Raw genomic sequence first — 12,045 nt, 5'->3', positions numbered from 1 at the left:
ATGCAAGGAAGGACTGTTGTTAACTTCAGTATCAAGAAACTGTGCAACCATACCTTAAAATTGTCCAGATATGTATCCTATGTACCACAAACACCATGTTTTACCATTTTACTGATATTAAATGAAGAAATCACATGGTTATACTCAAAAGAAACATAACCAACTGCATTAAACCGCAAGAAACAAGAGATATCTGAGAAAATGCCCATAGATATTACTTGTTTGGTCTTAAAGATCAAGAACCACAATCTGGAAGTTACTGTAGATCCTTGAGGAGGAAAGTCAGGCATGGGAAAACAGGAAGTAACACCAGAGAGACCCAGGGAAACCAGCACACCAAGGAGAAGAAGTAGCTCCACTGGACCAGGGAAGCAAATTTCCGATACACTGTTCTGCTCTCCCTGGCCAGCAACTCATCCACATCCAGGTGGATGCTGCACATTGGTGGTGGTGGAGGGGAGTCCCCATTACCTGTAAAGCGCTTTGAGTGGAGTGTCCAGAAAGCGCTATATAAGTGTAAGCAATTATTATTATTATATAAGGGTTGGTGTGGTGATTATCACTAGACCACAAAACCTGTTTTATACCTGCTCTTGGTCTTTCTGTAACCTTGGACACGTGGTATGGGTCTTGCAATCGAAAGTGCTTACAACAGGGTCTAAGGTTCAGTCATATGCTATTCTCCTAGAATACATACGTGATTGCCTGGCGGATCAGGTAACCCTCCAAAACCATCTGATCCACATTCACATTTCTCTGCGTGTTAAATTAGATTAGATTACCACTAGATTTTGTTATATTCTTACCACAGAAATATCCACAAGGATGGTGAGATGTGATTTGGAAAGTAAATACAGTATACTGTTATATTGTGAAAACAAACATTAATGAAAAGAACGAAGTGTGTCAGAAACAACCGATTATTAATTTTACTTTATTAGTCACATTAGTACTAGCCTTGATCCTTGAACACCACGGAAAATAAGATTTGCTTTGTTTCTCGCTGAACATACAGTACCATCACAAATACCATTCCTGCTTTACAGATTGAAAATGCTTTGAAAAGAGAAGCTAATATCAATGCATCATGCTTTATGGTACTGTACATGGTCTAAGCAGTAAGAAATATAAGCAAGGATCACACAGAGCAAGTACCATATCTCACCAAAAAGAAGTTAAATAAGAAAACATCAGATTGTACTGTGTATACCACTCACTTAAAATGAACTTCAAACTCGCAGTCTGCTGAATATTGGGCTAAAATTCTTGTGCATTCCTACCATGATGTATCATACATTTTTCACTGAAAAGGAGTATTCCAGATCTCCTCTGTGATCCTGAAGAATCAAGAGCATCAGGGAGGTCAATTCTGGTCAGGAATCCTCAGCCTGCAGTGCAACAGTTAAGCTAATGTTTTTGCTGGTGCCTGTGAGTTCACTGTGTGAATGAGATAGGATGCACTTGTCTTCCTCATCCCAGCCACAGATGCTGTGGGACTGATAAAGTGAAGTGGATGTCCCAACAGTACACACTGCAGTGTGTCATTGTCACTTCTCTCATGTAGATACAGGTCTTTCAGAGGTGAGCTGAATGGTTTTTTTTTACAAAACATTAACATCAGAAAGGTTGTGGACACTTAATTAATCTCTTATGAGGGCTTAACTGAAACATTCTGTCAAGTTTTTAGTGGAATTAAAGTGGTAGTTACGTGATAAAATACCTGAAAACAATAATGAACACTTAGAAATAGGAGATGATGAGATTCTGCACAATAGATAATGCTTGTTCTAATGCTGATATTTAAGCTACAGTATTTGTCTTTGGTAACTGCTGTGTAAGATATTGAATCAATCTTTAATGCAAGTAATTACAGCAGATCTACTGTATATAAAATGAACCTGGTAAAAACCATGGTTAAAGGTTTACTGGCAGTTTCTAGGAGGTTCTATTAATGAAAAAATGAAGAAATATTTGAGGTAAATTAATGTGTATATCCTGTACACTGTGAAGCTCAGGAGGTGTGTAATGTTACAAAACAGAGAAGAACAGATCTTTCTTAAAACAAATGTGCATTGAACTGAAAGGGGCACTTTGTCAAAAGGTCCTTTCTGCAGAATAACTGGTAGGTTTAAAATTAAAAACGTCACTTGACATCTACAGTAGATCACAGCAATCTGGGAGATGTCTTTTAATTTTGTGCTCCTGTTGTGTACATGTGTGCTGGTTACTCATGGGACCCTCTTAAAAGAACATAGCTGTAGAGACCAGAACACCCTCACCAGTGGGCTCCGGCTTTTCCAGCACTCTCCACATCAGGGGACAGGACAGTCAAAACTGGTCCTGTGTTTGCATTTGGCTTCTAACCTAATTACTAGCTGTTGCATTTATTTTAACTTTCAGGAAACCAAAATGAACAACCCACTTTCATCTGTCATCATTTAGAAGCATTGACATCATTGCTATGACATCTACTTGAAGAAATCAGCAGTCCATTACTATAGATTTCTTCTCTAGAGCAATGGTTCACAAATGTAGTGGAGCAGATCAATGTGGGATGAGGAAAGGAAAGACCACAGTACAACTAAAGCCTTGTACGCTGCAGAGGTAGTGTGACCGTCGCGGTTCCGTGCAGGCTTGTGCCCTCGCCGTTCCGCCCCGCCGGTTCGTCCCGCAATACCCGGGCGCGAACCCAGGTCTTCGGCGTAACGCAACAAGGGCGGCTGAGGTCCCTGCTACGCGCAAGGAGGGCGATGACTTCACCGTGCCCAGACTAGCTCCGCTACAGTAGCTAATCAGATTACAGTAGGTAATCTGTTCTCGTAACCCTGTGTGAGGATGTGGAGTTTTCTCCTCGCCATAATCCAATGTTTTGAATGAAGTGCAAACCTAAGGAAACATACAGTACTGTACTGTGATCTCCCCCTATTCACCACTAGAGGGCCCCTAACACCACCAAGACAGCCCTCTGATCTATTCTCGTGTCCTAACTACCGCGTGAGAATGTACAGTATATCAGCACCACCTGGGTTCCTAATTAGAAGCCCTATATTACATTCTAACGCGATTCCCCTGGGTTCGCCCTAGACTTACGGCACTGGCTGCAAAGCTATTAAAAACCCTTATATCGCTAAAGACCCTTTAGAGAAAGTTCTATTATTGTTTAGAACCTTGCTGCTCGTCCTAGCTCATGGGATTTGATTTAATTTAAGTGACTACGTACCAGCTCTCTACCTCATCTCGAGATGTTGACCCTCCTGCCCGTGAAAAGGCAGAGTGGTAAACCAACACTGTTACAATACACAACAGATACACAAATCCAGGGGTTTAACTTTGTTGTTGTTGTTTATTTCAAGTGAGGGTTGTGCAGTACAGCAGAGTAGGTGTCCTATGGTTAACCCCCATAACCCCAGCCAGTCAGTAGTTTTGAACCTTCAGCCCCACTTTGGTAAAGCTCTGTGAAATGGGGATGGAGAGAGCCCAAGGCAAGAGAATGGCAAGGACAGGGATCAGCTGGGAAAGTCTTCGGCAGAGAAGAGAGGTAGCAGTGTGGTCATGACGTCTGGTGAACCTAGGGGCTGAGGAAGTGTGGCAAAGCCTCTGGGGTATCTCGTCTGCCAACAGGCCGTAGGGTCGGTCATGCTCTCTGCTAGCCCGTGTGTTTCCTGGGGTACTGCTCCTCCACTGGCCTCCTGGTGCTGCACTCTAGTCTTCACATTTCAGCAGATCTACAGATATTTTGTGGGGTGGTGGCTTTATTCTTCCGACAGCCAGCAGCTGGGGGCTTTCGTACTCAAAATACTCCGGCCCCACGAAGACCCTCACTTTGTCAGCCCCACACATGGCCCCGTCAATGTGCTTGTATGGTAGAGTCCATTCCTTAACCACAGTGCGAGGTGTTGCAGTCAGGTCCACATCTAGCATCTTGCTCCCTGCAAGCAAAGGTTAGAGGTAGAAACAGTGCAATGAGTTTCAGAAGGTGAACCATCCTGAAACCTGCTATCCTATCTTACCTCACTGTGAAAAAAAACAATTTATTATCTGTGTTCACTATGTCTCTCTAGAGACTGATATTCAGTTTACAATTATGTTTCCACTGCACTTTCAAAAGTTTGGTGCTTGTGTGTTTTTCCTTTGTTTTGGGGTGGGATGTTTGGGGTGTTGCAGAAGCTAGTATCTTGCATTTTCTGTTGCTGAACAGTGTTTATGAGTAATGTGCAGTTCAGAAATCAAAAGCCCCTGAGCCTGTCAAACAGTTAAACACTGTCTCCCTCTAGTGTACAGAGCCTTTTACATGCAGTTAGTGAGATTTGTTGGATCAAGACCTACTGTACAAAGGAATATCTGCAGGAGAGCAAGCAGAGAAGTGAAAAATTACGTTACCAATTTAATTAAGGGGGATCTTTTAAAAGTAACCTGAAGGTCCAGGCCCAGTTAGTTTTATTCACCACTCTTGATCAATAATTTCTTAAACTTTCAAACACTTGTAAATGATGGATCAATCAAGAGTTTTGACCTAAATGTATTTAATTTAAAGGTCATTTTGTTCTGCAAAATATTTCATTTGATCAGAAATGACTTTAGATGATTAAAACTGTTATTGGCTTGTCCTGATACCTTTTCAAATCAATGTTTCCTAACCTATGCTGAATGTAATAGAAAACAAAGATGTTTTTTTGTTATTTTTTATTTCTGTGGAGCATTTTCTTTAAGTGTGAGAGCTAACATTGTCATGATACAATAAGAAAGCCTTCTATTTTCTTATCAAAACAATTGCATGTGATCTCCTTCCTCAGTTGTGTCAGTGCTTTCAGAGAACAACTAATGTACTGAAAGTGATCTGAAATGTTCAGGGTCCAAAATGCAATGGGAGACCATTAATTCACAGTACAACGCATTCATGTTGATGGTTGTTGGTATTTTCACTAAATATTAAACCTTGGGTTTGGGGCAGTTTGGGGAAGCAGTTTTGAGCTCACCTTGAATGATGTGCACCACATGTTCCTTTGCACAGACGAAAGCAGCATCCACTTCTCCCTCCACCCCCAATTCTTCCTTCAACGTTTTGGGGTACCCCTCTACAAGAGTATAATGCTGGCCGGTCTTGTAAATGTAAACTTTCCCATCCTGCAAAACAGAGTTCAGAAACCAAGGTCTGTATCTTCAGAATGTTACAGCACCTGTGGAGAAATTCATAACGCCAGCTTCCCACATAGAACAACCTGACTAACATGGATGACTACGACTTCCCACCCTGAGTCATCACTTCTGTACTGTAAAACATAAATATCAATCATAAGATGATCCACAATAAAAACTTGGAAACTAAAATAAATGTTAGACAAAATACAGTCTGAAACTGTGCATTTCACTCATTAACCATCATGTAAAAATAATGTATGTTCAGCATCATGTAAATGTAATTTCCTTTCTGGTAAATAGTAGAATTATTATTATTTTACTCATTTGTTTTTAATTTTTTAAGACATACAATTCCAATTAGGTCTCTAGTTTCCATCTGAAATTATCACTATGTGCCGCGGTGCTAGTCGTACTGTATGTACAGTTTAAACACTGTAGACTATCCTAAATGCAAACAAAGTCACCTAGAATATGCTCACCTCCAAACTCCAGCTTGTTTACCATGAAACGTTTAAAAGCATAGCCTCAAAACGCCCCCTTAAAACTTTCCAGGAACACCTGCAGCTCCCGAGTTATCTGTATCATTTCTACCACCTCATAGTAACTTCCGTACTCAATCCTAACACGAACCCTTGCCCTGAACTTTAAAAACAAGGTTTTAGACTGCTCCTGGAGAACTATTTTTAAGTTAATAATGAATATGTTGAAATCTATGCACAAACACTTCAGTGTAGGGGCTGATGTGGACTGAAACCTCTCTTGCCTCCCTTTACCTTAATAATGTAGAGTTTGTGATCCCAGGAAAACACAGCATCCACGTCGCTGTGCACCTCCTTCCAGGCGCTGTCAATGGGCCAGGCGTGCCAGCCGTCACGGGCGGTGTCAAGGCGCAGGAAATAAGCTCCTAGAAGGGGCAATACAGGCAGGTTAGGAAGAGAAGATCCAGGAAATCAGAGCCAGTTCTGCAAAAGTATTAACAGATTCCAAGTACACCTGCCTCTCTCACCCCCTCGGCGGGTAAACTGTCTCAAGCATCAGTCACTCAGTGAGAAAAGAAAGTGTTTACCGTGGTTTTCTGTTTATCGAGGTGTGACCTTAAACACGCTACTCGAGGTCTTTGTAATGTTTTCTATTCAATACCATGTTAGCCGAGGCCTAGCCAAAAGACCGCTCACATTTTTATAAAACAAAACAAACTTCAAAACAGCAATTTGAGTCTAAAATATGCAATATTCTTTTTTTTTAATTTAAGGCATTCTAGCATGATGCCATTCAGTGAGAGATGACTTCTATCTATCTACAGATCTATCTATCTATCAAGGTACAGAGCACTCTGCCTATTGAACACATGAAACATGTCACCTCCTGCTTAAATCAAGTCCTTTTTGGTCCCTATCCCTGGGACACAAACCTTTACATGAAAATCTGTTGCTCTCTAAAATGACTGTGGTGCTTGGCCAAGAATGACCTCCCCTTTACCACTTTCATGCTGCTGAAGAGACAGGTCTCCTGATGTGTACACACTCTACTGTACATGCTCATACTGCTACGAGGGATCCTGCTTTACAAATCACCCTTTCATTCCACATGGAGACCCCACACAGCTCACTGCAGGTCTCACAGGGTATCTCCATGAAGCTTGTGCAATTCGCTGAAACAAAGGGAATGGAGTGGAGAACAGTGCTCAACAGTACGTGAAGGTCTTTCCTGAGCTTCTCAAAAACCACACCAGGAGAAAGTACAAGCACATGAGCACAGAAGGACTAGGCCTGAATCTCCCACCTCGGAAGGCGTAGGATCTTCCCTCGTCATCAGAAGTGAATTCGTCGAAGGGCAGTTTGCTGCAACGTTCAATGTGGTCCCTCTTAGTGTCATTCTTTCCATGCCCTGCAGTCCAGACAATAGAGCACCATGAAGCCTGACATGCAAACATTCATCAGCATGTGGTACTGAGGAAGGTTTAGGTTTCTGAAGGGCACTGCCAAACTTAAATGCAAAATCACATATTAGGAAATAACTTAATTCAACATTAATTGAAGTTTAAACTGCTGAAGACAGCCTGTGGCTGACCCTGGACAGGAGATATTGCTTAGTGTATTAAAAGCACTGGAATATTAGTCATATCCTTAATGCCTTATATAATGTATACTGTACGTCTTATAAAGCTTAATTCTGAAGCAATCCAATGGGCACTACTCTAACTAGATAAAGCATCCAGGTTTTGTCAAATATCCGTCTTTCCCTTTTTGTGCTTACCGAAGCCAGGGCATTGCATGAAGTAATTCCGGGCATCCTTGGGATAATCTCCTTTTACCTCTCCAGTCACAGGGTTGAATTTCGTGAAGCTGTGGCCGTGGAAGCAGTAGTAGCGCTCCAGCCAGCGGAAGGCTGCTGTGCAGTTGCCCAAGTGGGGCCAGTTTTTCTCCTTGACAGTGTGGGTCTTCAGGTCATGGTGATACACATGTGATCCTGGAAGGTGGAGAAGAGACAATAACAACCGATGACTGACATTCCAGCTTTCCAGCTCAGAGTCCTGTACAGTGGAGCTTCTGTAAAGAGAATATTGAGAATATAACAATCTTTCAAGATGTTACGTTATATAGTCTTTACAGTGTAGAGTCTTAGCCAGTTAATGCACATAGACACTTTAATTCCATAATGGCTAAGATAAATCTTGAAGGCTTCAGGGTCTCCTGGTACCTCATCCACAATACTTTGGATGTGGGAGAGAATTAAGATTTGCTTCACCAGTTGAGTTAAGAGGTAAATTTAGGGAGACCAGAATGTTTAAGCCTGAAGGACAATTTACCCAGGACAGCAGGATAAAAACACCCCTCCCTTTTCAAAAAGATCGTTTAATAACCCTGTGTGAATGCCTTGCTGTGTGAATGGTTAGGGTGAGAATTAAGGTCTCCATGCCATTTATAAATAAGAATTTGTCAAGCAACTTACCTGGTTAAATAAAGGTTTCAGGTTTTAAAGACTTTCACTCAAAGAGATACCTTAGTGCCTACCTCTGGGGACCTCATTAGAGAGTTTACTAGGGCATGGCACTGCATTTATTTTACCTCACCATGGCTTTCCAGCTTGAGTAATGTTTTGCTTTGCTATGATTTCACTGTAAGATACTACACTGCTTTACATTACTTTAGTGCGTGCGCAAAGTAAAATCTAACGAGAGGCTTATGGCAGTGCCTTAGCTAAAAATCTTAGTGTAATTTTAGAAATATATTGTTAATACCGCCTGACGTTTTACAGCTCCAGGTTTGAATTGTTGCTAATGGCCTGTCCTGACTTGCAGGGCATAATAATTTAACCTCTTATGAAAACCCAGGCATCAGTACTTTGCTTTATTTGTAATTACTAAGCTACATTCACTTGCCACCTCTGAGACCCTGATCCCATCTTTTTGTAATCTGTATACAACACTGAAATCTGGATGCTAAATGTTTTAAGATTCTTTTCCCAACCCCTTTGTCCTTGCTTGCCACCCACATTGATATGTCTTTGATATGACAGGCTTGCTGCCACTTTTATCTTTTTTATCATTTTTTCAGGCCACCTTTGGCCTTTGTCTGTATCCCAAAGCTGTAAATACAAAACATTGATTTGGAGCATCCTGCTTGTACCTTTGAAGAAGAGCACAGAGTTTGTTTGGCATTCCCCCTTGGGGCACTCCACAGCTGCATCCAGGTCATTGGGAATTCCAGGGAATTCATCATGAATATCTTTTGGGAAGCCAGCTTCCAGAGTGTGGTTATAGTAACTGTAGACCTTGTCATTCTACAGGAGAAGTGAGGAAAAACAACAATTTCAGTGATGGCAAAATATTACAATAAAACTTTGAAAGAATTAATTGAAAGGCATAATCATAAAACAGTAGTTCCACCATACTCAATTCCCAAGCTTCTCTGTAAAACACCTCATGTTACAGAATTTTAATTTTAACTTGTAGGACATCTTTGAAAAGCATACTCACAGATCTTATGTGATTCTTTAATCCATATTATATAATTTCATTGTTTTGTACATAATAATTTCGGGACAAATAGGAAAAACATTAGGCAACATTTAAAAAATGTTTCTTTCCTTAATATTCAAGCAAAACATGTTCAGACACTTTTGAGTGGTAAGAGGTTCACTTGTCCCTGTAAAGTCTGTATTAAAATAGAGACTTATCCCATTTTTTACACAGCGAGAAACTGACACTGCCGTCTGTCAGAGTATAAATCTAGATATGCAAGAAAGAGATAAGTCTATGTTTTGGCTTCTTGTTTCTATTCTGTGTGAGTAAAAGCTCCATACCAGAAAGAAGAAAATGTGGTCATGGTCTTCAGGGTCCTCTTCATCATGCATCCTGAAAGCAGCATCGATATGGTCAAGGTGATGATGGTCATCTAACTCATGGAAGGACTCATTGAGGAACTGGGCTTTGCCAGTGAATCCCTTCCACATGTGGTCACCTGAGGGAGCAAAAACCCAAAGGGTCAGTATTAACTGGTAGTGCGTACTTACTCACACCACAGACCTTAGAGCACTGATAACATGCTCTGATCCTTGTAGAATCACATCCATGTGATTTGTGGGGAAATTAAACTCTCAACGCTTCACAGCCGGGACACTTAGAACTTAAACAGCATGACAAAGCTGTGGCTGTCCTGGACTTGACAATTGTTTAGGGCAGGGAGACTGGGTCGCTGAAACTTAGTCAATACATGGCACTCACCTACTAAGACTAGGGGAACATATTATTGTGCCTTCTTCTTTGTCCTTCAGATGAGTCATGGAACAAAATTAAAATTCTGTTATAACTAAAAATTGTTAAAGTACTGTACAGTTGTCCCTCTTATCTCTGTAAATTAGTGTGCATAACAGGAGCAAAGTGACTACATGCCCTGTCTTCCCCCAGTGGCAACCGAATGATTGAATCACCTTTGAAGAAGAAAGTGTTTCCTTTCTCGTCCGGGGTGATGGCATCAAACTCTATCCCTGCACAGCGATCTGGATGCTTGTCGTTCTTGTGGTGGTCACTGTGGGGCCCGTGGTGGTCATCATGGGGCGGCCCATGGTGGTCATCATGGGGAGGACCATGGTGGCCATCATGGTGGGCACCCTGGTGAACTCCTGGCTTTCCTGGATGGTGATCCTCATTGTGATCTGAGGAAATTGAATTTGTTTATTAATATTAATTTATTTAGGCAACACCTTAATCTCAATTCAAAATAAACCACAAACTGTACAAAATTAGCAGTACCAAAATATGTCATATCAAAGTTATGATCAAAAGGCAATTTAGGCAGAATCTAAATTCAACCATGACAGTTACTTATCTTAGACATGTCAGAGCCTTTTCAAGAAAGGTATTTAAAAAAAAACAAAAGTGCCCACCAGTCAGCACAATGAGGACATAGCCAGCATGTTATTCATAATGCACATCACAGTTTAATCCAAGTTCAGATTATTAGACAAGCAACCTTCTTTTTACAACCTCTTTGTAAACATTTACTGTAATGATTTGCAAAAAAAGAAACAATGCACCAGTGTATTATGAAAAAAAAAACAGTTTTGAATTTGTAATGAATGAAGGAAGATGTCAGTGCTGTTCTGTTGTGTGAACTAGAGGCTTAAACACCATCAGGATGTACTAACCTGAAAAGACACCATCTGCTCCCCCATAGAATGGCCTGTGCAGAAAGAAAATAATCGTATTATGTAGTGAGTTTGATACTATGCACCCTGAGTTTTTTTTTTGTGATACAGCAACAGAGATACTGAAAACAGTTCTCATTACAAAAATTACTCAAGGGGGTTCTGCAGCAGGGCTTTCCTATTCATAACCTAAATTCAACCATGACAGAAGAGGACCCCCAAGAGAGAGTCTTCCAACTGGATCAATCATGACATTATTCACTGTTAGCTACCTGTAGGCCCTTGCCTCCCCTTCGCACAATATTCACTCTGAGTACCTTTTACCTTTATTGCTAAAACTGATACATGGTTTGCATAATTGCACATTTGTGATCCATACTCGTTTCTCTTTTTAGAAATGTATTCTCAGAAATATTGAATCTGCCTAAACATTTGAGACAAATGAGAAGTCTAATATACTGAAGAGAACGTTGTTCGCTTCAATAAAAAATTCCTACTTACTTCTCTGCTCTTTCTATACAAGTCTATACTACAGTACATGCGCTACATGATCTTATTTGTTAAAAATACTTGTTGATTTATTTAAAAATACAAAATAAAATGCTGCAATTTAAAGTCAACATTTCATGCACACATTTTCCACTGAGCAGTACAAAGTCCCAAGAAAACTAGAATGTTTTGTGGCACTCAGACTTGCAGTTTAGCCGATTTTGCTTTCTAATTAAATCTTGGTCTCTGGAGTGACCAGAACAGAGGGAGTTAGTGTAGATTCACAGTGCCCATGTGCCACATAGATATGGGACAAAATGAGGTTCTGCAAGGGAATCTTCACTTTGTATCCTAGTAAATCTGCAGAGGGGCTGTAGTAAAGTAATACTTACGGTGGCGCAGCCAGGGAGGAGGCCAGGGCCAAGCACAGACACAGTGCCTGCAACAGGAGTCTCATGATGTGCAGGGCTCTGGGAGCTGCTGGAGGTAGAGAGCAGATCTCAGGAGAAGGTGCAGTGACTGCGCAAAAGTGAGTTTTTATAGTGAGCGCTGGGTGGAGGGGGGGGTGTCTGTGAGAGTTTGTACAGAGGGTGATTTCACAAACCTGGCATAGCACTAAAACAAACACCCTCCCTTCTTTTAGTTTACACAAAAAGGGGCTTCATCATGAACTCTGGAGGGGTAAAACAATGTTCAAGGTAATGGACTACCAATGGCATGGACACAAGCTCAACACAATCTGATTTAGATTTGTTCATCAGGGAGCCT

The 12,045-nt window shown here is 41.1% G+C and overlaps 1 protein-coding gene across 1 annotated transcript; it reads right to left on the bottom strand.

The window, feature by feature from the left end:
* Positions 1-3,323: 3,323 nt before the first annotated feature.
* On the bottom strand, positions 3,324-11,802 carry hpxa (hemopexin a). Its single transcript, XM_088914356.1, has 10 exons — positions 11,670-11,802; positions 10,789-10,823; positions 10,072-10,296; positions 9,445-9,602; positions 8,769-8,922; positions 7,396-7,608; positions 6,922-7,026; positions 5,913-6,043; positions 4,977-5,124; positions 3,324-3,929 (listed from the first exon to the last, which is right to left on the bottom strand). The coding sequence occupies exons 1-10, from the start codon at positions 11,732-11,734 to the stop codon at positions 3,703-3,705; spliced, it is 1,461 nt and encodes a 486-aa protein (XP_088770482.1). The 5' UTR covers positions 11,735-11,802; the 3' UTR covers positions 3,324-3,702.
* Positions 11,803-12,045: the final 243 nt, after the last annotated feature.

The sequence above is a fragment of the Atractosteus spatula genome, chromosome 4 (assembly GCF_055471065.1).
Source record: "Atractosteus spatula isolate fAtrSpa1 chromosome 4, fAtrSpa1.hap1, whole genome shotgun sequence".
Taxonomy (NCBI): Eukaryota; Metazoa; Chordata; class Actinopteri; order Semionotiformes; family Lepisosteidae; genus Atractosteus; species Atractosteus spatula.
This window is presented reverse-complemented; position numbering and strand designations above follow the sequence as displayed.

Bases quoted from the DNA above. Each gene is read 5' to 3' on its own strand.
- hpxa (XM_088914356.1), bottom strand. From the start codon at position 11,734: ATGAGACTCCTGTTGCAGGCACTGTGTCTGTGCTTGGCCCTGGCCTCC. The intron at 7,609-8,768 runs GTACAAGCAGGA...TCCACCTTCCAG, and splicing joins CTCTGTGCTCTTCTTCAAAG to GATCACATGTGTATCACCAT. The intron at 6,044-6,921 runs GTGGGAGATTCA...TGCCCCTTCTAG, and splicing joins AAGATCCTACGCCTTCCGAG to GAGCTTATTTCCTGCGCCTT.